We start from the raw sequence: 27,693 nt of genomic DNA, 5'->3' as shown, positions 1-27,693 counted from the left end.
ACTGCTGGGATCCTTCCCCCATCCTTTCCTGTGCTCCCCAAGCCACCTGCCTCCCCCACTGCTGGGATCCCTCCCTGGCCTGCACTCCCCACACTCTCCCAATTAAACCACCTCTGATATGTGTGGGGAGGATAATTTTGAAACATGGGTGGTGTCAAGGCCACCCCTACCTCAGCCAGCAACTTAGCGACATAGTGGATCACATCAGAAATAAATTACCAGAGCCCTCCTCCCCTGACCCCCGCCAAGGACCTCAACTCTGGAGCACCCCTCCCCCAGTCACTCATGCACAGTGTCCGGCAGGCCGTGGGGGGATTTGAAGGCATCGGGGATGTCGCACTCCAGTTTGCAGATAACCTTGTAGATGGATTTCTTCCAGGAGGGGTCAGCATCACAGCCCTGGGAGATGGCATTAAAGAACTCACGCAGGGTGATCTGGGAGACCTCCAGGAACTTGCTGGGGATCTGGGTGGGGGGAAAAAAGACACAAGGGCATCACCCCATCAGGAATGGTGAAGCTTGGCGCAGGAGGGGTTTTATCTGGGCTCTTTTATTCTTCCCCCAAGGTCAGTTTCCTCTTGTCAATTGCTTCCATGCTGCCAAGATCACTCCAGACCTGCACTCCTCACCTCAGCTGGAATCCCTCCCCAATCCTCACCTTGGCCTGTGCTCCACTTTCCATCCACTTGCCTCACTGACGGGGCCCCTCCCAAATCTCCACCCGGTCTGTGCACCCCACGTTGCCTGCCTCCCTGCTGCCGGGTCCGCTGCCCACCTCGTAGTCATTGGCTTTGTTGTAGTGCTGGTTGAGGACACGTGCCAGCTCCGAGTCCCGGGTGACAGTCAGCGTCTCAGCGCTGAGCACCCCATCGCTCAATGCCTGGCGTGAGAACTTCTCCATCTGGATGTAGAAGAACTCCCGGAAGTTGCTGAACCACTTGATGAGCTGGGATGTGATGCAGCGATTGAACTAGCGGGACGGCAAGAGGAGAGAGACATAGTCATCAACACAGCCCTGGGCCTCAGTCCCCTAGTTCACTGAAAACGGAGGAGTAACCCACCTTCCCTGCCCTCCAACTCTCTGGGAAAAGGGAGGTCCAATCCCCCTGTGCTGTCCCCTATGACTCTGGGAAAAGAGGAGGCTGATTCCTGTTCTGCCCATTCCCTGGCAAGGAGTGGTCGTGATCCCCCTGCATCTTTCATCACATGATCTACCTAAGTGTCTGTTTCTGGCAATAGGGTCAGAGGCGGGGAAGGGGCAAGGGACCCTCCCTCCACAGATGGATGCTGCTAGAGGACCTGCATGGGCCATAATCCATGGGGAGGGTCCATGGTCAAACTGTCCCAGAGTTTGGGAGGTTCTGAGGGACCCACCTTGACATCGGAGAAATAGGTCTTGAGCGTCCCGGAGCTGGGATAGCGAGTGTAGAAGAACATCAGCTTGGCCTTCTTCAAGTGCACAGGGGTGAGGCCCTCCTGGGAATGACGAGGTTAAGGAGCAACCAGGGGAAGGCTATAATGGGAGCACCTCAGTCAAAGGCCCTCCAGAGAGCAGACACCTCCCCCTCAAAGAAAGCAGTGACCGCTGCCCACAAGCTGAGAATAGAACCCAGGAGAGTCCTGACTCACAGCCCCTCTTCCCTATTGTACCCCACAAATTTCATCTCTCGATCTCTTATCCCTGCCCCGGCAGCTCGGCTCAGGCAGTCAAGGGAGAGGGGGGTCAGTGGAGGGCAGGTTGTGTGTGTTGGCTGAATGTGTGTGGAGCAGTGTGTATGGGGGGGGTTTCAGGGGAGGGGGCGGCATGGGGGGAGGCAGTCAGGGACGGGCAGTGTGTAGGGTGGGGGATAGTTGAGGGAGGGTGCAGCATGTAGGGCAGTGTGTATGGGGGGGTTTCAGGGGAGGGGGCGGCATGGGGGGAGGCAGTCAGGGACGGGCAGTGTGTAGGGTGGGGGATAGTTGAGGGAGGGTGCAGCATGTAGGGCAGGAGGCAGGCAGGAGAGGGGGCAGCATGAATGGCAGGGGACAGCAGGGGGAGGAGGCGTGTGTTGGGCAGGGGGCAGTGTGTAGGGAAGGAAGAGGTTGAGGGAGGAGGCAGTGTGTAGGGCATGAGGCAGTTGGGGGAGGGGCAGTGTGTAGACCATGGGGCAGCAGGCAGCATATACAGCAGGGGGAGGGGGCAGTGGGTAGAGCAGGGGACAGCAGGGGAGGGGGCAGCATGTAGGGTGGGAGGCAGCGGGGGAGGGGGCAGCGGGAGTGTTTTTGCCAGCCCACCCCCACTAATCCTGCGGATTATTCCCAGCAGGTGCCTAGTGGGTTTTAGGAGGAAGCTGTTTCCGAGCTGGTGCAATCAGCTTAGGGTCCAGCTCAGCCTGGTTAACCATTAAACCTACCCCAGGCCTCAGGGGACTAGCAGTGGGTGGGTGGTGTTGGGGGAGCAGGTGATTCTAACACCTGCCCTGCCAGCGCCTCACAGGTGGCAGCAAGATGTGGAGTGGAGCAGGGCAGGGCCAGGGGAGGGGGGCTGGCTGAGCTAATGGCAGGGCTCAGTCAGTGTATAGGGTGTGCGGGAGGTGGGGGGACAGGAATGTGTGTATGGGGGGTGGTGTATGCAGCATATGGGCTGGGGGAGGGAGATGGAAGAGGCTGTGTGGGGATGTTCAGGTCAGTAAGTGTATATGAGGCAGGGGCCAGTATGTGGGAGTTCAGCAGGGGGATGCCCATGCGTGGGTCTATGGGAAACAGTGTGTGCATGGATGGTGAATGTGCGTTGGTTGGTTTGGGGCAGGGTGTGTGGGGGGGGTGGGTCAGTAGAGGATAGGTTGTGTGTGGGGGATGAATATGTGTGGGTTAGTTGGGAGCAGGGGTTGGGGGGCAGTGTGTATGTGTGGGTTGGGGGGCACAGTGTGTGGGTCAGTGTGTGCATGGGGAGTGAATGTGTGTGGGTTAGTTTGGGGCAGTGTGTGGGGGCAGTGAGTGGAGGTCAGACTGTGTGAGTGGGTCAAGATGTGCATGGGGTGAATGTGTGTGGGTTAGTTTGGGGCAGAGTATGGGGGGCAGGGCATGTATGAGGGGGTGAATGTGTGTGGGTTAGTTGTGGGCAGGGCGTGTGCATGGGTCAGTGGGGGACAGGATATGTGTGTGTGTGTGAGGTATGTGGGTTACTTGGGGGCAGGATGTGTGTGGGGGAAGTGGGGGGAGGGATCAGACCCTCTCCCCACTCTACCCTGTTTCCTGGCTGGCTACTAAAGGATATTGAGGGCTTGTAGAGGGTTGGCTCCAGGCCATGGTGCGTCTCTGTGGCCTGGCTCTTGGGGAGCTGGTGGTCAGTCGGCCCTGCCAGCTGGAAGAGGGCACAGTGCGGCTGCAGCAGGTGGCGGGAGGACAGCTTGGTGCGCAGGCTCACACCCTCCCAGTAGGCCTCTCCCGCTGCTCTGTCCTTGAAGGCCGACAGGTATGGAGACACAGCCATGGGCTGGGGGAAGGTGCCGGCCACCAGCTCAGGGCAGGCATGGGGCAGGCTCTTCCTCACCACCAGGGGCAGTGCCTCTGTCTGGTCACTTGGGTAACTGCAGGGTGGCTCCTCCGGTGGGGGTTGCTGGCGGGAAAACACCTGCACGACTGTGTCCACCACCTGGGTCATGGCTGCCCCAAGCTCCTCCTTCAGGGCTTCAGCCAGGGTGCCAGGGTGCCTACTCCCTCCCCCAGGACGCCGGGTGCTGGCTCCAACTCTGCCTGGCTCCTGGGACCAGGCTGCTCCCACATTGCTTCCTTCCTCTCTAGCCACCCCGCTGTAGATCTGGCACAGTTTCTCCTGCAGCTGGAACACTTGCTCACGCATCTTCTCCAGCTGCTGCTTGAGCTGGCTCCGCTCCTGGGCCCGGCGGGAGCGGCCGTACCCGGTGCCCCCTTCTTCCAGGCTCCCATCACGGTACGAGCTGCTGATGCTGCACACAATGTTCTCTACCCGGGCCCGCTTGGCCCAGGCAAAGTCCTTGGCACCTTCTGGATCAAGACCCCTCTTCGCTGGGACCTCCCTGTCTCCCTGGGAAGACTCGCCTGAGTCACAGGCCTCTGCCAGCTTGGCCTTCACACTCCTGCGCAGCCATTGGGAAATGAGATCACTGTCAGGGTAAGGGCCCGCCATGTCACCGCAGCCCCTAGGTTGGCTTAGCTGGTAGGCGGGGCCCTCCAACTGCTGCTCTTCTAGCCGCTCCAGCTTGAGATTGGTGCCAGAGAAGGACATCGTTGTTGGGAGTCTGCAAAAAAGATTGGATGAATGGGAGTTGGGAAGTCTGTCGTGCACCGTGCTCCTTCCTGCAGCACAGCGCCCCCAGTACCGCTCTGGGGCAATAGGGTCAACATTGAATACAGGTGGAGAGCGCCCCCTACTGAGAACCTGGCCCACTACTTGCAGCACAGTGCCCCCTAGCACCACACTAGGGCATTGGGATCAGCACTGATGGCAAGGGGAGAGCACCCCCTACTGACTCCCCCAACCTGCTCCTTCTTTGGCTTTTCTCAGTGGACCCTGCTCTGCATTGGTGGTGGAGGTCTGTTTCAACCCCAAACTAAGCGTGGGGCAGAAGCAGGGAAGAGGTTAATACAGCTGGCTTGTGCAGAGATCCCAGCTGGTGGACTTTGGGCTGTCAGGTTGGGGGAGGGTACAGGGCCATTTAAGTGCTCTAGGCAGAGGTGCCAGTGGGGCAAAGGTTCCCTTCCCCCCCCAAGCAAACTCTCCCCCCTCATGGTCCCTGGCTAAAACAAACAGATCCCTGGCTGCTCCCTGAGAAGGCAACTGGGAGACGCGTGTAGGCCTGATGCAAACCTAACAGCTCCCTATTCTGCACCACACACAGTGCCCCCAAACCTCCACAACTCCCACATTCCCTGCTGAGATCTCTGTCCCCACATCCACCCAGGCCTGAGCTATGGCAGATCTCCTAGTTCCCTGGGAGAGCCCTGTTCCCCTTTCAGCAGCCCCGCTCCAGCCTCGCCTCTGCTGAGATCCCCTCGCTGCCCTAGGCTGTGGCAGGCCATTCTGCCCCCCATGCCTGGGCTATGACAACCCGACCTTGACCCCTCCAACCCCTCCGGTTGAGATCCCTGTTCCCCAGTGATTCCCCAGGCCTGGACTAGGCAGCCCTTGCATCAGACCCCCCTCTCCGACTCCTACATGGCCAGGAGGCTGCTCCTCATTTTGTTACCCTGACACAAGAGTGCAACCCCCCCTTCTCGCATCCCCCTCCCAAACCCCTTGGAACAACTACTAGGAATAGGCTGCGTCATCGGTAGAAAGCAAGAGGCTGGGGCAATGGGCACCTAACAACCCCCACAGTGTTGACTGGAGGGGGGCAGCATGGGGATTCTGGGATCTGTGGCTCTCACGCTGGCTGAACTTTATAGTAAACAGACAACTCTCCTGCCTCCCTTCTGCCACACACCCCTGCATCCCCCAAACCAGACCCTGCCTCCCTCAGCATCCTCCACCTGTCTCCCCCAAGCCAACCCCTGCATCCTCCCACCCAGACCCTGCTTCCTTTCGGCCTTCCTACATCCTCCACCCAGACCTTCCCTGCTACCTTGCATTTCCCACTCAAGCTCTCCCCTAACCCCTGCCTCCAAGCCTCTTCCTGCACCCCTCCACAGACCTCCACCCAGACCTTCCTACCCCCCAGCCCTGCATCCCCTCTGGCTCCCCTAATCACCCCAATCCCCCAGCCCTTTGCAACCCTGCTTCATCCCCTGAACCCCACCCCTAGACCTTCCCTGGCCCCAAACCCTGAGCATTACCTGACCCAGACTCTGCCCCCAACTCCCAGCCTTCCCCTGCTCGCCAACCCTTATATTCCAATTCCAGCTTCTCCTCACCCAGACCCTGCCTCCCCTCAACTCCCCACCCTGCTCCTGAACCCCCATGCCCTCTGTTCCATCTCTCCCCAGCATCTCTGGGGTGCCCTGGAAGTCCCCAGTTGACTCTGCCCCTTTTGCTCATGCTGGGACCTGAAGGCAGGTGCCAGGGGCAGATGGTATTCTGACTCACCGCTTGGCAGGTGCCCACCCTGGGGAGAGCCCCTGAGCCCCGATCCCTGATGCCAGCTAGTCTCTGCCACACTGATTGACAGAGCCTGGAAGGACCTGGGTCATTCCTCTGGTGACATCACACCACGGGGACACAGCCCCACGTGGGGGGAGGGGAATGCCAGTGGCATGGGAGGAGCTGAATCATGATTGGGCAGAGGGTTATCCCCTTGTCAATCCTGGGCCAGAGTGGGAGGAGGGACAAGCTGGACCCAGATGCCAAAAGGAAGAGCCAAATCCTGGAGACCAGAAAGGGGGAAGGAAATGCTAGGAAACAAGTGAACACAGGAACCCACTCCCCTCCCAGAACTGAGGAGAGAACTCAGGAGTCCTGACTCAGCCCTCCACTCTAACCCATTGCACCTTGCTCCCCTCCCAGAGCTGAGGATAGAACCCAGGTATCCTGACTCCCAGCCCCCCTGCTCTAACCCATTGCACCCCACTTCCTTCCCAGAGCTGGAGGGATAACCCAGAGTCCTAACTCCAAGCTCCCACCTCTGACCCTGTCCCACCAGAGCCCACTGCACTTCCAGAGCTCGGATAGAACCCAAGAATCCTGACTCCCAGCTGCCCCCATCTCCAGATCCTTGGCTAAGTCAGGTGGCTACAACCCTCGCCTCCCAGCTGCCACTCTGGGGTGCTGTAAATCACACCATAAATACAACGGTACTTCCCGTGGGGCAGCTGGCAGCCGGGGCAGCCTCGGAGCAGGAAGGGACCTGCCAAAATCCAAGGGGCCACAGAGTCAGTGTGTCTGTGTGTGTAGGGTAAGGGGTCAAGATCAATAAGACCCAGGTGGGGTGGGGCAGAGGGAATCAGCAGGGTCTGGGGGGTCCTAGATGGTTGGGATCTGTGGAGTCCCTGGGGGAGGGAAGGGGACAGAGAGAATTGCAACCTAAAACTGACATTTATGGGGAAGCTGTTCAAACAGACAACCACCTCCCCTAAACACATGTACCCACTTGCATTCAGACACCCTCCTCATGCACAACCACACCCAGTGCTCACAGAGGCGTACCCACACTGCCTCACATAGGGCCCACTATCCAGCTGCCCCCACTCCCCTCCCTGAATGGGGACAGAACCCAGGCTTCCTGCCTCCCAAGCCCTGCTGTTCCAACTAAAGACATCACTCCCATCCCTGTGGCGGGGAGAGAACCCTGGAGTCATGACTCCTATATCCCCAACCCTCAATGCTCCACCCTGCTCCCCGGGTCTTTAAGGGTCTTTTCCCCTCTCACCCTAGACCTGCTCCCCAGGGCTGGTGTAATAAGCTAACCCTGGGAGAAGACTTTAGCCAACCCATCAGGAATGCGGGTGGGATTAGTCTGGGCCTGAGGTCATCACAATAGCCACCCAGCCCCATACGGTGGGTGGCAGGCCAGGGCTTAGGCACAAGTGCTGTGTCTGCTCCTATATTCACGTCTCGATGCGTCCAAAGGATTTGTGCCCCCCCCACACCGCCTGGCCCATTCACTGCCTCCATTCAGCCCTTAATCTCCAGCCCCCACCCTGTGCCTCTTGTTTTCTGCTTGCTGGCATTATCAGGGCTTGTTTTCATGCCCCTTTGACACAGCCAGAGTTCCAGGGACCCACAGGGTCTTTGCACAGAGTTGCATGCCCCAGTGGAGGGAGCTGTTCCCCTGGGGGAAAGGAGGGGAAGTCTCGGGTCTTCCCAGTCCCTCTCCTTCCATGGATCTGGGAATAGAAGTCCTGACTCCCAGCAGCCCAGCTGTGATCACTAAACTCCACTCTCCTGCCCATAAGGTCTTTAAGCATCTAGTCGTCCCCCCCCACACATCTGCCTTATATCTGCTCCCTACCTGGGGCAATTCTGGAAGGTGCACAGGGTGGCAAACCCCCTTGCACACTGGCATACAGATCCTCCTGGTTCTCTGTGACCAGTGCCATAGATGGCCCATGGGACCAGAGACCTGCCAGGTCCTTTCACGTGTGAACACATGGTACCCATTGAGCCAGGCACTGACCCACAATGGGGATCCGAACCCGTCATGCTGAGTGCTGCAGACCCATGACTAAGACTGAGGCCCCTGTGATTCTGAGTGCTGCACAATTCCCAGCTGGACAGGCACTGCACAGACACAGAGTGAGAGACAGTCTCCTGCCCTGAAGAGTTTTCAGTCATGGCAAAAGGCAGGATTATTCTTCCCATTTGTCAGACAGGCAACTTGAGTCACCGAGTGGATGACCACCAATGGAATTGCAGCAGAGCCAGAAATTGAACCCAGCTGTCCTGAGTTTCAGGCCAGCAGCCTAGCTCCTGGAGCATCACTTAAAGGGGCAGATGTGACCCATCTGGATCATTGCGGAACAGAGTCACCTGCTCTGATGATGGCGAAATTCCCCAGACTAATAAAGCTTCAGATAAGCAGATGCATAAATCTCCTGGGAGAGACAAGTCCCTCATCCATTACCTGAGGATCTGTCACTTACCCTGTCACACACATCACAGGCAGGAGTTTCCCAGGGGCTGGAAGGTCCCAGCTTATCAGTCCCAGCTGGGCCCCGTGAGAACGTGGGCCTCCAGTTCCTCTTGAGAGGCTGCTGCGTGTTTGCCTGAGTTGTTTTAAGATTTAATTGGACACCATAAAGGGGAGGGAGGGAGAGACACCTTGGAGGGAAATAAACAAAGTCCAGATTCTCAGGCTGTCGGATTCTGAGTTATAGACACCCCCCACCCATCCTGGGGATACACAAGGGTGCCTGGGAATGGGACATGGGGTTTTTCCTATCTAGATGGTGCTAGCTAGCTCCAGTCTGGCCCCAGAGTGGGAGACTGGCTGGCTCAGGAGGCCTGGGAATAGGATACAGCACCTTTCACCTCTAGGGGGCGCTGGCTTCCATCCAGCCCCAGCTGAGGGGGACTAGCTAGCTCAGAGGGGTTGGGAATGGGGAATGGGTCCTTTCCTCTTCAGGGGACGTCAGCTTGGATCCAGCCACAGGGCAGGAAATGGAATATGGGGCCTTTCCCCTCTAAGAGGCACCAGCTCCAATCCAGTCCCAGAACAGCAGGCCTGGCTAGCTCAGAGGGGTTTGGAGATAGGATATGGAGCCTTTCCCCTATAGGGCGCCCTAGCTCAGACCTGGCCTTATGGCAGATAAACTAGCTGGTTCAGGGGGGTGGGGAATGGGACACAAGCCTTCCCCATCCCTGTTACGGGGCGGTGGCTCTGATCCAGCCCCAGGGCAGGGGGACTTGCTGGCTCATGGGGGTGGGAAATGGCACAAAGGGCCTTTCCTCTCCAAGGAGAACCGGCTCTGATGTGCCCCCAGACCAGGGAGATCAGCGGGCTCCAGGGGGCGGGGAGTGGGAAACAGGAAACAGTGGGAAATCCCTTTTCTGTCTGAGCACACCCTCCTCAGGTCTCCAGCCTTCAGCCTTCGCCTCTCTTGGGGAAGAATCTTGTGATTCTTCTACTCTTGGCCTGGGTGCCGGGCTACAGCTGGGCCCATCCTGGGCCTGCTGGGTTCAAGCATTGGCAGATCTTCCCTCTGGGAGCCTGTGACTAGTGGGTTCCAGCCACCCCAAAGAGCCTTCGTCAAACCCAGGTATTGATGACTGAACCACAGGAACAAAGCACAAAGGAAAACATTCTATCCCAACCAACAGCCTAGGCGCGTGGCTGTGGCTCTCTTTCCTGGCGTCTAATCATGCTTCTGGTGGGCATCCTGGCAGGGCGCACTGCCCCCCACACCTCCACACAAGCAGGCCTCAAGCTTCAGTCTCAAAAACCTGGGTCTCTTTAAACCTTCCCAAGACTTGAGATTCCCACCCTGCTCCCAGAGCTGGGGATAGAACCCAGGAGTCCTGGCTCCCACCCCAGCCCTCCCCCCACTCTAAACCATTAGTCCCTACTCTACTCTCTGAGATCCTCTGGCAAGGACCTGTGTGTGTCCCAACCCTCAGATACCACACACACAACCCCCATTCCACACTCAAATTCACACACACACCCTGCCTCACAAAGCCCCCACTTGTGAAACCTCACAGACAACCCATCCCCCAGCAACACCATATGACTCTCCACATACACACAATGCAACCACACACACTCCCCCTAGACAAACGCAACCCCCCATTTATCCCCAATGATTCATTCACTTCCCCTCATGCACCACCTCACAACACTGCATACTCAGCTCCCCATGACATTAACACAATGCTCCAGCATGGCAGACCCACACCACACAGAGGTGGATTAAGGTTTCGTGGGGCCCTGGGCCAAAGCAAATAGGCTGCCCCCTCCCCACACCTTCCGCCTGTGGTCCCGCCCCTGTTCTGTCTGTGGCCCCTCCCACAGCCTCAAACCTTGTGCCTCTTCCCCGTAGCCCAACCCCTGTAAGCTGTGTCTCTTCTCCCCACCCCCATCCCTACCAGGGCCCTGGGACCACAGCAGGAAGTGAGGGCTCTCCCAACCCCGAGGCCGCAGCAGGGAGCGAGAACTCCTCCAGTCCAGGGGCTGCAGCCAGGGCCAGGAAGCTGGGGTCTTCTCCTGCCCTGCCCTGCTGCCAGAGAGCTGGGTTGGGATGCAGAGACTCCCTCTGCCCCATCCCGGTGTTTGTCTTCTGGGAGTGGGACTCCTCAATTGGCCGGGACCCATGGGCCCATTGGCTAATCAACCACTGCACAGAGCCACCACCTCTTACAAGTCAACATTTATTGTGAAACTGACTTCTATTACCTCCAGACACCCCAAAATTCTAGGGGCGCTTTGGGCTGTGTCCTACATCTCCCCTTACCTCCCACCTGGGGCAGGGGACACTGGCTGCCATTCCATACAGCTCCCCACCATGTGGATCGGGGACCCCAAACCATTACACCAAAGCTCAGACCCAAACAAACTCCCACAAACTCCAAGATCTGAGCCAGCTTCCTGAACTGCAAAACCACAGGGCGGGGGGAGGAAAAATTATCCAGCACAAGGGGTCAAATGCAGGAAGCCAAGCACATCAACATACAAGATCGCCCAGAGCCATCCAGTTGCACTAGGCACAAGTAAGTTACTTCCTTTAGCCCCCTTTTATGCAGGGGGGAAATCAGGCAAAGGGAGTGGCTTGGCGGAGGTGACACACAGAGAATCAGTGACCGAGTCACTAAGAGAACCCAGCAGTCCTGGCTCCCAGTCTCTTGTTTTAAACCTGATTCCTCTTTCATTGCAAGGAGCAGAACCAGGAGCCCTCCTCAGAGCCAGCAATAAAACCCATAAATCCTGACTCCCAATCCAGCCAACTAGACCTCACTCCTCTCCCAGAGGCAGGGATGGGAACTCAGGAGTCCTGGCTCCCATCCTCACCTCCCAAGTCTCTCCAGACCATTAGCTACAGGCATCTTCGATGACCTCCAGCAGGGGGGCCTCCCCTCGTTTACTGTCCACTAGCAGCTGTGAGAGGCCGTGGACCAACATGCCTGGGTCCCTGAAAGCTGTTTTCTGGAAGACCACGGCTCCATCCAGCACCGTGAGCCCATGATGGCGGCACAGCTCTGCCATCTCCTCAGGGCTGTCCACTGCCAGTAGCCGGGCAAGCCAGGTCAGAGGGCAGCGACAGTTCCTGGCACTGAAGCCGTGGCTAAAGGTGAGCAGTGCCAGGTGCCGGGCAGGGCCCAGGTGCCGATGAAGGGCGCAAATCGGCAGGTAGGGCAGGGCCTGCATCAGGCGGAAAAATCGTGCCCAGTTGCGCTCCAGGTAAGCCCAGTTGACAGCCAGCGCCGTGCGGAGTTCAGGGGAGGCCCGGACAGGGTCTGGGAGCTGCAGGACCTGGTGCAGGGCTTCCGGGAAGCCTAGGGTGGAAAAGGGGCAAATCAGAGCAGCGCCCCCTGCTGAGCCCCTCACCACTGCTCCTTGCGCACAGCACCCCCCTGCGGAACTCCTCACAACTCCCTGCAGCACAGGACCCCTACTGAGATCCCCCATCCTGCTCCCTGCAGCACAGTGCCCTTCCCTGACTACATTCCCCTCTCCCTGTCATCTGGTTCCCTCCCAGCCCCTGCACCATTCTCTAAACTCCAGCACCCCCTACTGAGCCCTCTGTGCCACCCCATGCAGCACAATGCCCTCTTCTGAGCCTCTACTTCTTCCTGCAGCACAGCACCCCCTACTGAGCCCCTGCCCCCTCTCTGCAGCCCAGCATCAGCCACTGATCTACCCACATTGCTTCCTGCAGCACAGTACCTCCTAGCACCGCACTGGGGTCAGCACTGACTGCCAGGGGAGAGTGCCTCCTACTGAGCCCCTGACCCTGGTCTCTGTGGCACAGTGCCCTCTACTGAGCCACCACGCTATTCCCTGGGTCACAGTACCCCCTGCTGAGCAACACGGCCCACTCTCTGGCTACATCTACACTACAGGATAAATTCGAATTAGCTTAACACGATTTTATAAAACAAATATTAGAAAGTCGATTGTGCGCGTCCACACTAGACACATTAATTCGGTGGTGTGCGTCCATGATCCGACGCTAGCGTCGATTTCTGGAGCGGTGCACTGTGGGTAGCTACTGTAAAATAAGGAGGCCAATAACTTCGATTTGCGTCCACACTAACCCTAATCCGCTATAGTAATATCGATTTTAGCGTTACTCCTCTCGTTTTGTAGGAGTACAGAAATCGATTTAAAGAGCCCTTTAAATCGATATAAAGAGCAGTGTAGTGTGGACGAGTGCAGCGTTAAATCGATTTAACGCTGTTAAAATCGGTTTAACAGCGTAGTGTAGACCAGGCCTCTGCAGCACAGCCCCTCCTACTGAGCAATGCATGCAGCACAGCGTGCCCTACTGAGCAACTCACCTTGCCCTATGCAGCACAACGCCCCCTTCTGACCCTCTCCTACTCCCTGCAGCCCAGCACACACCTCCCAAGACCTCCCCCAAATTCTTCCTGCAGCACGATCCCTACTGACTCCCTCCTGCTCCTGCAGCACAGCACCCCCTAGTGCTGCTCACCCAGATTGTAGAGGAGGAAAAGAGCCTGGAAGGCCGGCTCCCTGTCATGACAGCTGTTCCGGTAGCAGCGCCGCAGCCAGCTGAAGCACTCTTGGAGCTGGGTGTGATGGAGGTGGGGGTCGAAGCGGGCAGGAGGTTCCTGACACAGCTGGTAGCCGGCATGGAGCAGGTAGCCCAGTGATCGCTCCAGCAGGGCCACACATGGAGCCCCCTGCAGTCGCTGCAGCGTGGCATCCTGGCGCACAGCACGCAACCGGTCAGAGATGAAAGCATGGACCTCAGCTGGGGGCAGGTCAGCTCGCTGCACCACCTGGCCCAGCAGGTAGCGCACAGTGGCCAGCAGCACTGGGGCAGGGCGCAGCTCCTGGAGCCGGGGCAGCTCCTTGCCAGCAGCTGGACGGGAATACTCCTTCACCACGCGGGTAGGGTCACCCTGCCGCGTCCCCTCCCGCAGCTCCAGCCGGTGCAGGCGGCCCTGGCGCTCCCGCTGCACCAGTTCACCCAGTGGGCACATCCCAGGGCATGTGCCCACTGGGAACTCATCTGCACCCCCCATTGGCCAGGCACCTGCAGCAGAGACAGAGAGTGTGAGGATCCGGGCGTTGGGGGGGGGCAGGGGGTTCCCACAGCATGTGGGGCAAGACGAGGAGAATCAGGTCCTCCCCATGGGGACTCTGAGGAGGGGCAGGTCTGAGGGAAGTGCCTCTCCTTGTGGGGCCTGGTAGGTGGGTGATCTGAACTACGCCTCTGGTGGGTCCTAGGAGGAGACCTGGAGTCAGGGCTGTCCCTGTGGGAGAACTGGACCAATCCCAGCAGCCCCCCAAATTATATCCTCCTCCCCCCACGACCTGCCCAATACTAGGGATAAAATCCAGGAGTGCTGACACGCCCCCTCCCCCCCGCTCTCACCACTAGACCCCACTCTCCTCCCAGCCCTGAGGACAGAGCCCAGTCGCTCCTGCCCCAACCCGAGAGCCTTCCCTGGGACCCACAATGCCCTACAGCCTCGACCCCCCCCCCCTGCAATTCCCCCACAATGCACTGCGCCAGAGGCTGCTTCCTCCTTGCACAGGCAAACAGCCCGTCATCATCATGTGATCTCACCATCCAATCCCAGCTGTGTAGGGCCGGGGCGGGGAATGGTGCTGGCTGGTCCGTTAGAAGCGGGCGCGGGCTCCCGACCACTGGGTTCTATCCCTGGCTCTAGGAGGGGTCTAGTGACTTAGAACAGGGCAGCTGTGAGCCAGGACTCCTGGGTTCTATTCCCAGCTCTGCCCTCAGGCCATTGGGAGGGAGTTATTTTGCCCTCTTTGTGCCTCAGTTGTTCCCACCCGAGCTGGCAGCTGTGTGCTTTGTTTCCTTGCTGCTTGCAAAATGCTTTGCAGTGGTGAGCAGGGAAGGGATCTCCTGCCCCAGCCATCAGGGCAAGGGGACCACATCCCCTCTAGAAGAGGAACCTAGGAAGTACCATGCCAGGGGGCCCATTTAGCCTGGTATCCTATCTCCCAGAGCAGCCTGGCCCAGCTGCTTGAAAGGCAGGTGAAGGAGCCCTTTGGTAATGACATAAGTGGATCACAAGGGCAGGTTCCTCCTGACCCCCATTAGTCAGGAGTGAGCTCTTGCCTTGAAGCATGAGGGTTTCTGCTCTTTCCCAAAGCCTAGGTGACATTTTAATCTTTGCTCTGGATATTAGTTATTCAGATCAACATCCAATTCTGGTATGAATCCCTCTAACTTGGTTTCAATGAGACCTTGTGGTAAAGAGTCCCACAGGCTAACTGTGGAGACATTATACGATCAGACTCACACTCCCTCATTCACCCACAATTTCAGCCCCCAAGAAAGCCATAAATCCAGGTTCCAGCCACACACCAGGACACTGAAGAACCAGGGAGGTTTCTCTCCACTGACCCACACCTTCCACAGCCCAACTTTCTCAGACACATGAGGGTGGGAAATGTACAGGTAAAATACATTTAACACCAAAAATCATGACTCCTGGATTCTACTCTTGGCTTTGGGAGGGGACTGGGGACTAGTGGTTAGAATAACAGTCAGGACTCCTGGGTTCTATTTCCAGCTTTGGGAGCTGTGTGGTCTAAAAGGGGGTGGTAGTCAGGCTTCCTGGGTTCTTCTTCCAGGTTTGGGAATAGAGTGGGATCTAACGGGTTGGGAGGAGGCCAGAGAATCAGGTCTCCTGGGTTTTAGTCCCAGCTCTGGGAGCAGGGGTGGGAAGAGGTGACAAGACTCCTGAGTTTTTTATTCCATTTTAAGAGAATCCAAAAGACAGCAACTCTCCAGAACTGTCAGCTCTCCCTAGCTCTGAGGAGCCCATCAGAGTAGTTACAAGTTTCAGAAACATTAAAGGATGTACCCTGACAGTACTCTGAAACTGAGGCACAGAGATGGGGTGACTTGCCCAAGGTCAGACCCCAAGTCTGTGACTGCACCAGGAATCAAATCCATGTCTCTGGAGTCCCAGTCCTGGGGCCTTAACCACAAGATCACATGGAAAGGCTCCATCTAATCCTTCTCTATGGTAGTCACAGTTGGGAGTCATCAGGAGGGGGACTGAACTCAGGCCACAAGAGAAATGCCATTGGCTGGTGGCAGCAGTAATAAGCCCTCATCCATTGTTTGGACTAGGTAAAACACAGAGAATCTGGGCATTACCCAAGCAAGGCTGTGAGAGACAGAAAACCCTAAGGATTCCCCCAACAGTTAAGATTACAAATAAAAATGCCCCCTGGGGTAAATAATTAACCCTCTTCTCTTTCTCTCCCAAAACATCGCCCCACCCAACATTCCCCATATCTGAGTGAGGCTCACCTGCTTCTCTGAACCAAAAGCTGTTTGATGGGTAGCTAAAGGGATTCAAGATGGAGGATGGTGTATTTATAGATTAAGTCCCACCCATAGGCAGGATTTACCTGGGAGGGTGGGGCTGAGAGCTTTATATATAGATGAGAACCACTAAGCTAGTTCTAGATTAACTGAGTAAGGAGAGTGGAGGTAGTCAGGTGGCAAATCTATATGACCTTGGTGTGTGGAGATACAAAGAGTTCCTTGCACAGGAGGAAATAGTGAAGCCTGGTATGGCAGGAGGAGCAAAGAGGGCACATAAAGGCCCTGGTTTGTGGGAAATGGAAGGCACACAGAATCCCTGGCATAGGGGAGAGGAGAATGGAGAGCATGCACATATTCTGGCCTTGAGGAAAGGAAAAGGGGGGGCACACAAAGCACTTGGTATGGGGAGAGGGGTGGGGAGGAGTCACCATGAGTCCTCAAAATAGTGGGCTGTGACCCAAAGACCCCTCAATGCCAACTGGCAGAGGGTACAGTGAAACATAGGGCACAAGGATCCCCTGAGTTCGCCTAAAAGGTCATGCAAGGCTCTACTAGAAACCTGCATCACACTGGTCACCAAAATAATTGTGAGATGGATGTATGGAAAATGTGAGGAGTTGTGGCTATGCTAAAAATTGTGTTGTCTAGGCCTTGTAGTTAAAGGCAGAGCACTCAAAACCGTGTGGGAGGCACCTATCTCCCTGGTGGGCCGTTGTGTGTGTCCCAGGAGAAGTCTGCCAATGCACTGAGTCTAATGAAGAGCTCGGGGAGTCTTCAGAAGGAAATTAACAGTAAGAGGAAAATGGGGGTTCAGTCTGGTATTTCTGGGGGTGCAGCGAGATGCCTTGGCGTGCCACAATCTGCGAAGACAGGCTGCCAGCAGGCTTGAGCTTATGAAAGTGGGATCTCAACCATGCTGGCTGAAAAGGCTGGGAAAAGGACTTGGGGCAAGCCAGCCTGCAGGAGATGGGGCAACGTCTTGTGAGTTACGTCTAGGCACGCAATGATTTTGTCTTCCGTGTAACCAAGATTGCTTCCAATAGTCTTCCTGTCCCTCATTTGAGTCTCTTCTGCTAGTAAAGGTGGCTTGTTTTCACTCTGACTGGCTAACTGCTGGATGTTCAGCGGAGCAGGGAGCCGGAGGTGATTCTTGGAAGTTGCTGTGTGCTGCTCTTGCAGGCATGGCAAAGCTGAGTGTGCCCAGCTGGTTGCAGCTGGGCACTCCAGGGCGACAGGTGTAGGAGCTGGAGGTTAATGTGTGCTGAGGGCAGACTGGAAGGCCAGGCTTGTGTTGCCAGAGGCGGCGGGCTGCTTCACAGCAGGCGTAGACAAGACCCCCTCAGGCGAAGGGCAGGTGGCAGTGAGGTGCCTTGCAGCCCTGGCACCCTTGGAAGGCATCCTGAACGGGGCACACAGGGAGCTGTGGGGGGAACGGAGGGCAAAAACCCCTGGTGTGTGCAATGCACTTTGCCGACACAAGCTACATAGCGTGAGCCCCTCTCCACTAGTCCCTGTTACCCAAGCAGCCTCATGTCCACATCAGTTTGTTATTGGCAGAAGCCTGCTACAGAATGTCCTGCAAGCCATGTGGTTATAGATGCTGGGTTGTTATTGTAGGGTCTCTTGCAATCACTGCCCTGACTGATTGTGCCTCTAGGAGAAAGCTTGAGGGTTAAATCTGGACCCTGCTTTCAGGGGAAAGATTAGAGGGTCCCAGCCCCACAGGATTGATGCAGGGCCCCCTGCTAAGGACAGAGCCCTGGCCACATGCTAGTCTCTGCCAATAGTCCCCTGGGGGCTCCAGTGCTGCTGTGAGAATGAGTCAGCAGCTTTCACCCCATGCGGCTGAGTGAATGGGGGTGGACAGGTGGTGCGAGTCATGCCCACGTGTGGCAGGAAAGCAGGGCCATGGGAATTCATCTGTATTCCATTCCCCTTTCCTTCTATAGGTTCCTCCACCCCTCTAGTGTGTTGGCCTTGTCACCCACTAGTGCCTGCAACACAGAGGATAAAAGACCTGCTGCTGTCTGAAGGAGGCCAGCTAAGCTCATGTGGGAGAAGTGCAGCCCTTTGACCATTACATTCCCATGTTCAAGTCCCAGGACTCCTGTGGTCTATACCCAGCTCTGAGAGGGGAGGGGGGCCTACAGGACTAGAGAGGGGAACTGGGAGTCAGGACACCTGGCTTCTATTCTATGTTCTGGGAGGGGAGTGAGGTCTAGAGAACTAAAACAAGAGGAAGCCAGGACTGCTGGATTCAATTTCCAGCTTTGCCACCAGTTTCCTATATGACTTTGGGGAAGTCATAGCTTTCCATGCCTCAGCTTCTGCAAAGCGGGGGTGCTGACCTCTCCCTCTTTGGTTGTGGGGGCTCCAGAGCTCCTTCACCTTTGCAAAGAGCTGGAGCGTCCTGACTGATTATTCAAACACAAGCCCAGGGGGCAGAAGAAGAATCACCCACTGTCTGGAGAGGCGCTATAGACACAAACATCTTTAGTAGTGCAGAGACTCCCCCCTTCACCATACAGCCCTGTGTTAAAGCAAACCACGGAGGCTATGTGAGTTGTGTGTTTCTAGCCAGGGCCTGTAGCCCTGCTTCTGAGCCCAGGGGGGACATGAGGGAAGGGCTTTAGCTAAGACACTTGCATGTCCTAGATCCCTTTGGAAAGGCAGTTTGGGGTTCAGATCTCAGCTCAGCCCCATGCCCTGGGGGCAGGGAGGGGACTTAGATCCTGGCTCATGGCTGGAGATGAGTCAACTGGACCAGCTCTTCGGCCCGTTGTAGATACTCGGCTGTCTTCTTCTTCACTGCTTCCCGGCGGGTGGGATCAGGGTCTCCTGGGCAGGGAGAGGAGAAATGCAAAAGATGTGCCCATGACTGTAAGCAATGTGCTGACTCCTCCCTGCAGAGAAACTTATGACACTTAAGCCTTTTCTTCAGCTGCAGAATTAATTGGCGGGTGTGTGTGTGTGTCTGAACTCAAGCTGGCCGTCCCCAGAGGGGGTTTAGGCTAAAACTCAAGTGAGTGAATCTCTCCAGCTGCTAGCACAACAGTGCAGGGTGACCGCAAGCTAGTGCTGCTTGAGGGCAGCTAATTCTTCAGTGTCTTCCCCCAATTCCTCCCCATCCAGGTGCCTGTAAAGGACAGATGAGTTCTCCCCACATTCACTAGAAAAGGATCACAGCCACTCAGCTTGCTGTGGTAATGGCTATGGGATGCCCAGGATGCCCCCCTGAAATCTTAGCACCTCCCAGGAGCAGGGCAGACACATCAACTGCAGCAAGGCTAATACTTCGCATGCAATCACAGAGTTAACTCCGCAGGGAAGACCTGCTCTTGGAGAACGGGGGCCAGGAGACACTGTCTCAGCATGCTGCCAGCTGGTCCCAATAGACTGGTGCATGTCTGGGCTGAGGACCAGGGATTTCAGGACCAAGACCCACACCTCCAAACTCAGTGACATCTAGAGAAAGCAGCTGTGGGTTTGTTCTTTATGCTGGCCTGTTTGGCCACAACAGCCCAGACTAAATGTGGGAGGATCCACGCTGCTGGTAGGTAGCCTGAGTTAATTTGCAACCCCCTGGGGAAACAAAAGGCCCCCAAGGATCAAGGAAGGGAAAAGACAGTCAAAAAAACCACAGCAAAATCTGTGCTTAAGCCAAAGAGGAAGTGGCAGCCCTGGCAAGGGACATAGGATCAATCTCACACCCTGGGTAACCTTAATATTGGATCTTCCTCCCTCCTGAAAGCAGGCTGAGGGTGGCTGGCTGATTGGCAATACCTAGCTGCAGCTGCGGAGCTCTTTGGGGTAGGGACTGCCTGTTCCATGTTTGTGCAGCACCTAGCACACTGGGGTCCTGCTCCAGGACTGGGGCGACCAGATGCAGCCTCATTAGCTGTTACAGGGCAGGAGAAGGGAGGGCCATGCTGAACTCTGACACCTCTCTTTGTCTGGCTGGAATGTGAGAACTTCTGAAAACTGACCACTTCCAGAATCGCTAGGAATGGTCAAGGCGCTGGCACCCTGCGGAACTGGGCACAATGAGCAAACCCTGATTCTCACTAGAAATTGATCTGCTGAGGCTCCCTGGTGCCCTTTGCTGCAGCCTACGCACATCACAGGCGGCAGCTCACCAGAGGGCCATACACTTCATTGCTCACGCAGACCAAGCTCCTCGTGTTATCCAACTTCTTCAGTGCTAATGGAGGATCGTGCTGGGGGAAGAGGGGCTGGCTGGGCATGAGGGGGGTAAGGGTCAAAGGCCCTGTTCGGGCAGGGGGCTGGATACAGTGGGGGCAAACAAGGGGCTGGCCAGCAATGGGGAGGGGCTGCTGGCTATACAGTTTGGCCTTCCTATGCCATGAAGAGTGCAATGCTCTGGTAATAAAAGCACTGGCCCAGGCCAGTCCCTGGATCCCCTCTCACATCCCTGCGAGTGAGTGGGTTGGCTGCAACGTGGGGAGGGTTGTTCCACTGCAGCTTGTGAGAGCTGCCCCAAGTCCCTGCTTGGGGTGATTTAGGGGACACACCCACCCACCCCCCTGAGAGGGGGCCAAGTGCAGCCTGATGGAATCAAGGCCTGTGACTCTGCTCTCAGGAGGGCGGGGGGGGGGGAGGGGAATAAATGGAGGTACAACACCGCTGACACTAATGGCCAGGGGGCTAATAGCTGCCATGACACAGACATCTCTGGGAGAGTAAGGGAGGGAGCTGGGAGTCAGGACTCCTGGGTACGATGCCAGGCTCTGGGAGAGGAGTGGAGTCCAGTGGTTGAAGCTGGGGGCCAGGACTTCTGCGTTCTGCTCTGGCTGTGCTGCAGACTTCATGTCATGCCTTGTGGGGGACGTCACTAACCTTCTCTGTGCCTCATTTTCCCCTCTATGCTATGGAGGGTGCTGGTTTATCAATGAGGTCAGACCAAGAGATTCTCCCACCCCTCCAAGTACCTTGCACCCCCTTCAGCAGGATGTCCACTCCACTGCGGTAGCAACAGAGGGCCCCTGCGTAGTCTTTGGCTGCTTCTCTCTTCAAGGCCAGTGTGATCTCCTCAGTGGCCACTGCCAGGTACCCTCCCGGGTCCAGTCCCTGTATTGCCTCCTGCTCCGCAGGCTGAGAGATCTGCAGGTCCCACAGGGCATCAGCTGCCAGCTCAATGTCCTGGCTGGGGAGGAGTTCTGATCCCACGGCCAACATGGCCCCCTGGGAAGGGCTGGCTGAGCATTGCTCTGAAAGCACAAAGTGCGTGGGTGGGGGAGGCATGTTAGAAGGGAGCGGGGATCCCACGCCAGCTTCACGAGACTGAAACCCTCCGTTCTCCTCCATTCCCTTCTCCCACTATGGGGAGCATCAGGCAAGATTCCCACCGCTGCACCCTCCAAGTGGCCTGAGCCTGCCCAGCATCTTGAGGAGAAAGCTGCCATGTCCCACTCCCCTGAGCCAGCCAGTGCCCCCACCCTGGAACTGGATCAGGGCTGGCATCCCCTAGAGGTGACCCAGACCCATCTAACCCCCGCCTACCTTCCTTGATGAAAGGGTCAAAGAGAGCCAGGTCCTGGTTAGACAGGGGGCCGCGGAGAGGTGACCCGCTCTCCTTCTCCTCCTCTACTGAGGCAAATAGCAGATCCAGATCCTCCTCGGATTTAGCAGCCAGTGCGGGGTCCCCTGTGAGCCAGGCACGAAGCACAGGAGAAAGTGTGGGTGTCTGAACTGAACCCTACTCTGAGGAGCCAGCCTGCCTACCCGCCCCACCATCAGCTGAGGATCTGGCGCTCAAGGCTTAAGTTTCCCCATCTGTACAACTGGGAGAGTCACTGCTTGTCTGTGAGCTCTTTGGGGCAGGGACAGTCTCTTGCTGGGTTTGTAGGCGCTAATGTAATACTGCTACTAATGCATCCACCAAAATGGGACCACAGGCTTGGTTGGGGCCTCTAGATGCTACTGTATGTTTAATAATAAAGCACACACCATAATGGGGCCTGTGGCACTACGATATTACTACTAGTGTGCATGCTATAACAGGGTGCAAATCTCAGCTGGTTTCTAGGTGCTACTGTAATGCTACTAATAATACACACCCTAATGAGGCCCTGATCTGAGCTGGGGCCTCTGGCTGTGACCATACTACTAATGCACACACTACAATAAGGCCTCAGTATTGGATGGAGCCTGTAGATGTTACCATAATATTACTAATAATGCACACCCGTAATGGGGCCCAGATCACAGCTGGGGGCTCTAGATGCTATTCTACTACTGCTGTGTACCTCAGAGGGATCCCCATCTTGGTCAGGGCCTGTGTGTACCGTACTCTATGGTGTACAGCGCCTCTAGGTACCACCATCATATGAACAGTGCTGCTAAGTGCATCTAGGCTGGGCCAGCTGAAGAGCCTCTGCCTGAGGCAGGATAGAGTCTTGGATCTGACAGTCTTCACTGGCGAACACTGAAAGTGATGCCTTTCATTATAGGCTCAGGCCCTTGAGCTGCCTCTTGTCCAGTCCCTTCCTGGTGCCGGGCTGTGACTACAGCTCTTTGTTTCCCTGCTCTGGACTTGCCTGCTGTAGCAGCAGAATCCTCCCTCACTCCCCCTCCTACAAACCACATGATGTATCATCCCCTGTCTCCCCCTGAATCAGCTGAATGTCATGTGCTCATGGTGCATTGTCCCCTAATCCTGCTCCCTGGCCTGCAGAGAAGAGGAGGCCTGGGATTCTGAAGCACCTGCTGCCCCCGATCAGAGCCACGGATAGTCACTGCCTTTGGAAACCAAACCCTCGGCAAGGGCAACGTCCTTCATGGAGATCAAGGCTGGGATTTGTGAAGGTGTTAAGTGTCAATATCCTCTGGGAGTTGGGGACCTAATTCCCAATCGCAGCCTCCAATCCTCCCTACTAGGGAATGGCTCTTAGCAATGCCGCTTTAGACAGCTGATCACCAGGCTGGTCAGTTTCACATATACCAAGCTGCAGCATGGTCCAATAGCTAGGGCACAAGGCTGGGCCTCAGGACTCCTGGGTTCTATTCCCAGCTCTGCCACCGACCTGCTGAGTGACCTTTGACAAGTTCCTTCACCTCTCTGTGCCTCTGTTTCCCACCCTTTGTCTATTTAGGGTATGAACTCTTCTGGGCCGAGACCATGTAACACAATGAGCCATGAGTTCAGCTGTAGGTGCACCACAATACTGGTGATAATGTGCACATCATAGTGGGGCTCTAATACAGAGGGGTCCTCCAGGTACAACCTTAATACTCCTGCTAAGGTGTGCCCCATAATAGGGTCCCTTCATACTCCCACAATATAAATAAGAGTTGCTCAAATCTCTGCTCTGAAACTCAGCTGGCAAGTTTCCCTTCCTTCTCCCCCTGCCGTAAGCACAAGGTTGGTCTGTTTGGGTAGCCAGGGTCAGGTTTAAATGGGGAAAAGGTTCCTGAACGTCATAGATCAACACCATGACATTTAACGGCACAATAATATTTTTGCCCCTCTTTTGTGCCTTTCCTCTGAGGAAGCCAAGGGCTTTGCCCAGAGCAATTAATTAACCCTTTGCAGCCCTGCTCAGAGGCTGCTCAGTATAATTATCCCCATTTTGCAGACTGAGGAAGAGCAGCACAGACAGGGGAAGCAATTTGTCCAAGGTCACACCGGGAATCTGTGGCAGGGTCTGGAACTGAACCCAGAAAACCCAGCTCTTGTCACTCAGTCAGACTCCCAGAGTTGGGGATAGAACCCAAGAGTCCTGACTCCGAGCCCCCCTGCTCTAAACCACATGATCCCACTGCCCTCCCAGAGCTGGGGATAGAACGCAGGAGTCCTGACTCCCGGTCGCCCTACTGTAACCCACAAAATCAATAGCAGGAATCTTGTACCTGTCTCCTCTCCTTTGTCTCCCCTGTTATGCTCCTCCCCCGCTACCCCCACAGCTCCCAGGGGCACTGGGCTCTGCAGTTCTGCCCGCTCCCTTTGATGTGGGTGTGGCTCTGGCACCCCCTCAGGCTCCAGGCTCTGCCGTCCCAGCTCTGCCACAGATCCCCGAGCATCGTCCCCGGCATCTGTGCCCTCCTGTGGTACTGGGATCAGAGGGGGTGGCAGGATGCGTAGGTCACAGGCTTCCAGGGGCCTCTTTACCTCCCCTCCCTGGAGGAAGGAAGCAGCATGGTAAAGGAGGAGCTGGGGATTGGGGTGCTAGTGTGGCCATGGGGGCAGGGATGGGGAATTAGCCTCATACTTCTCCACTGGCAGCAGACACATTTTGACATGTGCAGCGGGGAAGATGGGCACAAAGCGGGGAAGTGACCTGCCCAGAACCACATAGCAGGTCAGTGACGGAACTGGGAAGGGAACCCAGGTGTCCACATACCAGCTCCCCCCGTAACCCACCAGATCCCACATTCCTCCCAGAGCTGGGAATAGAACCCAGAAATCCTGACTCCCGGCTCCCGCTGTTCTAACCCACTAGATCCAATCAGTCCTGACTATCATCTTTCAGAGGAGTCTCTGCTGTACGCTGGGATGAGGAGAATCTCCTCAGTCCAAGCTTTTCAAGGGAGGTGTAGAGCAACTGGGTGGGCCATTGGTACTGCCATGTGTGAGCAGCCTGATGCATCAGCAATAGACTTTGACCACCCCGGGATCCCTCAGCCCAGACCAGCCCTACCCCACGTACCCTGAAGAACTCCTTGAGCTGGGGGCTGTTGTTCAGTGCAGGAATGTGCACTGTGAACCTCAGCATGGCCTCAGCCGCTTTCCTGCGCTCCTCGATCACCTCGGGCTCAAAGCGGCCTGCAAGACAGAGCTCCTATTAGGATAGGTCCTCCAGCACAACCCCCTCCCCAGACAGACCATCCACTCCACCTCTAACCCTGTGGTACATTCTAGCCCGCCCACCCACCCCTGCCTCTGTCTGGTGGGCATCCCACCTCAATTCACTTCACATCCACTGTGTGCCCGTTGTGGAGCACTGTGGGCAGGAAGAAGCTGTGTGGGTGGATAAGGGAGCTACGTGGGGTAGGGGGCTGTGCTGTGGGGATGGGGGGAGCTAGGCATGAGAAAGTGAGCTGTGGGGGGGGGGCAAAGGTGGAGGAATTGGGGGAGCGGAGTGCATCTCTTTATGTGGGGGGAGCTCTCTCTGCCACTGCCCCTGCTCTGGGGGCACCCAGATGAATCAGGCTCCAGGGGCTGCTGCGCCCCCTGCCCCTTGGGAAGTCCCTTACCGAAGACCTGGGCTTTGGGGAAGGTGGGGAACTCCTCCATGCGCCGGAAGAGGTTGCGGTGGATGTAGGACAGGTCCCCATGCAGCTTCTTGAAGTCACTGTACCGTTTCCAGACCGTGATCTGAAGGACACGAGCCCCCCAGGCACCCCAGTTAACTAGCCAGATGTGCATTACCCCACAGCTCCCACAGTCCCAGGGACCCTTCTCTTATTACCCAAACTGCAACCCTTTAACTCAAACCCCGACATACAAATCTATGGACCCAGCTCCTTCCAAGCTGAACTTTGATGTCAAAACTCCTGTATTTCCCCCAAAGCCCTCCTGATTTTCACCCCCAGACCTTGGTCACTCTGCCCTTGCCTCACAACCTTTGCCATAAGCCTCAAAGCCCCAAGACAAAACCATCCCCAAAACTCAGCTCCACCAGACCTCAAATTTTGGGACTTTGCCTATCACTGCTGAGCAGCTGTGCATGCAGGCTACCCTGGAGTGGAGACCCCCCCAGAATTCTTTGCTCCCTCTCTTTGAGGACACAGACAGATGGATATGGATTCCTTCCCACCCTTTCTTTGCACCTCTCCCCTGCATGAGCAGATGGGTTTAAAAGAGTCACCTCCTTGACATCCTCCGGGTTCATCTTCGAAACAAACTATGGAGGGAAGAGACAAGGAGTTAGTAATTTCCGAGCCAGGAGGCAGAGATTCAGAGCTAATGAAGGGACCAGCAGCCTAGGGGCCATCAGTCTAGGATGTGGGAAATGTGACAGCCACAGGGTGTGGTGTGGTAGGGTAGGGTAGGGGTCACCCCCCAGGACACACCCCCAGGGCGTGGGAGTTACCTTTAACCTGGGACATCCCTGGGACATGGTCAATGTGGGACAAGTCTTTGACCTGCGACATCTGCAGTGCCTAGGGCTTGTAGCAGGGCCTCCCACCTGGGAAGCCCCTGGGGCCCAGGGGCAGTGAGTTATATGGGCCCATGGTGCCCAGGCTCCAGCAATACTCAGGGCCCAGGGGCCCAGCTCCACCAATGTTTGGGGCTGGGTCTCTCCCCTGCAGCTCTCCGCTGCCTCCAATCTGCTGGCTCCTGGCATCAACTGTGGCTGCAGAGTCCTTGTGCCCCCATGCACTAGTGCCAGGGCAGGCTGACCCTTCCCTTTTCCAGCAGGACCCCTACACCAGCACAGGCCCCCCTGCCCACAGTCACCGCTCCTGCCCCACACTGGGCAAGGGGCAGCCCCATCCCCAGTGAGTGGCGGCAGCAGCAGCAGCAGGGGAGGAAGTGCACATACGATGGCAGCCCCCCTGGCACCGACCACAGGGGAGGCGAGGGGGCTTCCTGGACCTGAGAGGGGCCATAGGAGCATGCACAGTGACAATGGTGCGAGGCAAGTGTGCTGCGGGGAGGGGAAGGCCCCTCCCACAGAGCTTGCTGCTGTAGGTGGGGAGAGGGCTGGGGGGAGTCCTCCTCTCTGGCCCCAGCCCTGGGGCAGCCTGCCTGTACCCCAAACTCCTCATCCCCAGCCCTGCCCCACCCCAGAGCCCACACCCCCAACCAGAGCCCTCACCCCCCCACACCCCAACCTTCTGCCCCAGTCCTGAGCCCCCTCCTGCATCATAAACCCCTCATCCACATCCCACCCCTCTGCCCTAGCCCTGAGCCCCCACCCTAAACCCCCCATCTCCATCCCCACCCCCACAGTTTTACATTCCTTTTAAAATATGTATACTGGCTTACAAGGCACAGGGTTGGGTTCTTGGACCTGTTCTGGGCACCACCAAAAATTATACAAGCCTGCCACCCCTGCCTGGGCCGTGGAAAGCTGTGGCAGGTGCCAGCCACGTCCCACGTGCGGGTCTCACGGGACCCAGGAACACAAGGCTCCCCCTGCAGGAAGCTTCCATCTTAAAGGGGCCACACCCACGACACCCCAAAACGGAGACCCGAGGGGGCCCATACGCAGCTCCCCACCTCTTAAAGCGACTACACACAGTCTCCTGCCCCCGGAAAAGTACCAGGGACATGTCTCGCCCCACCCGCGCCGCATGATGCTCCCTCCTTAGGGAGACCAAGTGAGGTGCCCCCCTCTCATGGGGGTATCAGCAGCCCCTGCTGCCCAGCAGGAAGGGCCCTTCGCCTTAAAGGGGCCACGCGCAGCCCCTAGGCAGGGTCCCAGGAGCTGCCCCTCACCTTAGCTGTCACTTTATACTCGGTGTGGCCCTTGGGGTGGCTCCGCGGCTCTGTGACCGTGTAATGCCGCTGGTACTCATCCTTCACCGTGCAGGCCATCACCCTCCTCCCACTGGGGCTGCGGCCCCTTTAAATCCTGAGCCCACCCTCTCCCCCAATCAGCAGCCAGCCTCCCAGCAGCAGCAACTGCCGCCAGGGAGCGTGGCTTTGCCGAACAGCCACTACGCATGCGCAAGCAATCCAGGTGCCGCATCACCCATACATTCACTGCGCACACGCGATCGGACCTCCTTTCCCCGCCCCAGCCCAGGGAGCGTGTGTAAAGTGCAAGGCTTCAGGCGAGCTGAAGAGTCAAGGGCTCCTCTGGAAAGTGCCCACATGTTACAGGCAGGGTAACCGGG

General features: G+C 56.9%; 3 protein-coding genes across 5 annotated transcripts; all 3 read right to left on the bottom strand.

The window, feature by feature from the left end:
- Positions 1 to 207: 207 nt before the first annotated feature.
- On the bottom strand, positions 208 to 6,093 carry LOC115655235 (prospero homeobox protein 1-like). Its single transcript, XM_030570481.1, has 5 exons — positions 6,044 to 6,093; positions 3,227 to 4,259; positions 1,375 to 1,476; positions 776 to 970; positions 208 to 465 (listed from the first exon to the last, which is right to left on the bottom strand). The coding sequence occupies exons 2-5, from the start codon at positions 4,244 to 4,246 to the stop codon at positions 280 to 282; spliced, it is 1,503 nt and encodes a 500-aa protein (XP_030426341.1). The 5' UTR covers positions 4,247 to 4,259; positions 6,044 to 6,093; the 3' UTR covers positions 208 to 279.
- A 4,650-nt stretch (positions 6,094 to 10,743) lies between these two features.
- SAC3D1 (SAC3 domain containing 1) lies at positions 10,744 to 14,092 on the bottom strand. Of its 2 annotated transcripts, XM_030569602.1 has the most exons (3): positions 13,951 to 14,092; positions 13,042 to 13,608; positions 10,744 to 11,881 (listed from the first exon to the last, which is right to left on the bottom strand). In XM_030569602.1, exons 2-3 carry the CDS (start codon positions 13,595 to 13,597, stop codon positions 11,418 to 11,420), a joined length of 1,020 nt encoding a protein of 339 aa, XP_030425462.1. In that variant the 5' UTR covers positions 13,598 to 13,608; positions 13,951 to 14,092; the 3' UTR covers positions 10,744 to 11,417. The 2 variants fall into 2 exon arrangements, with proteins under 2 accessions (XP_030425462.1, XP_030425463.1); XM_030569603.1 differs by lacking the exon at positions 13,951 to 14,092 and having other exon boundaries at positions 13,042 to 13,865.
- A 4,269-nt stretch (positions 14,093 to 18,361) lies between these two features.
- Positions 18,362 to 27,499, bottom strand: SNX15 (sorting nexin 15). 2 transcript variants are annotated; one of them, XM_030569600.1, is made up of 8 exons: positions 27,293 to 27,499; positions 25,716 to 25,751; positions 25,102 to 25,222; positions 24,555 to 24,670; positions 23,758 to 24,025; positions 21,409 to 21,552; positions 20,838 to 21,116; positions 18,362 to 18,726 (listed from the first exon to the last, which is right to left on the bottom strand). In XM_030569600.1, the coding sequence occupies exons 1-8, from the start codon at positions 27,389 to 27,391 to the stop codon at positions 18,626 to 18,628; spliced, it is 1,164 nt and encodes a 387-aa protein (XP_030425460.1). In that variant the 5' UTR covers positions 27,392 to 27,499; the 3' UTR covers positions 18,362 to 18,625. The 2 variants fall into 2 exon arrangements, with proteins under 2 accessions (XP_030425460.1, XP_030425461.1); XM_030569601.1 differs by lacking the exon at positions 20,838 to 21,116.
- Between the last annotated feature and the right edge of the window lie 194 nt (positions 27,500 to 27,693).

The sequence above is a fragment of the Gopherus evgoodei genome, chromosome 7 (assembly GCF_007399415.2).
Source record: "Gopherus evgoodei ecotype Sinaloan lineage chromosome 7, rGopEvg1_v1.p, whole genome shotgun sequence".
Taxonomy (NCBI): Eukaryota; Metazoa; Chordata; order Testudines; family Testudinidae; genus Gopherus; species Gopherus evgoodei.
The sequence above is the reverse complement of the archived record's forward strand: the minus strand, read 5'-3'. Positions and strand labels throughout refer to the sequence as shown.

What these genes read in the sequence shown, in the direction of transcription:
- LOC115655235 (XM_030570481.1), bottom strand. Translation starts at nt 4,246, where the DNA reads ATGTCCTTCTCTGGCACCAATCTCAAGCTGGAGCGGCTAGAAGAGCAG. An exon ending in GTAGCCAGCCAGGAAACAGG is followed by an intron (nt 1,477 to 3,226) that starts GTAGAGTGGGGA and finishes CGTCATTCCCAG; the next exon opens with GAGGGCCTCACCCCTGTGCA. An exon ending in CCTATTTCTCCGATGTCAAG is followed by an intron (nt 971 to 1,374) that starts GTGGGTCCCTCA and finishes CCGTCCCGCTAG; the next exon opens with TTCAATCGCTGCATCACATC.
- SAC3D1 (XM_030569602.1), bottom strand. Translation starts at nt 13,597, where the DNA reads ATGGGGGGTGCAGATGAGTTCCCAGTGGGCACATGCCCTGGGATGTGC. An exon ending in TTTCCTCCTCTACAATCTGG is followed by an intron (nt 11,882 to 13,041) that starts GTGAGCAGCACT and finishes TTTCCACCCTAG; the next exon opens with GCTTCCCGGAAGCCCTGCAC.
- SNX15 (XM_030569600.1), bottom strand. Translation starts at nt 27,391, where the DNA reads ATGGCCTGCACGGTGAAGGATGAGTACCAGCGGCATTACACGGTCACA. An exon ending in AGACAAAGGAGAGGAGACAG is followed by an intron (nt 21,553 to 23,757) that starts GTACAAGATTCC and finishes CCTGGCTCACAG; the next exon opens with GGGACCCCGCACTGGCTGCT. An exon ending in CCTGCTGAAGGGGGTGCAAG is followed by an intron (nt 18,727 to 20,837) that starts GTACTTGGAGGG and finishes CTCCCTGCCCAG; the next exon opens with GAGACCCTGATCCCACCCGC.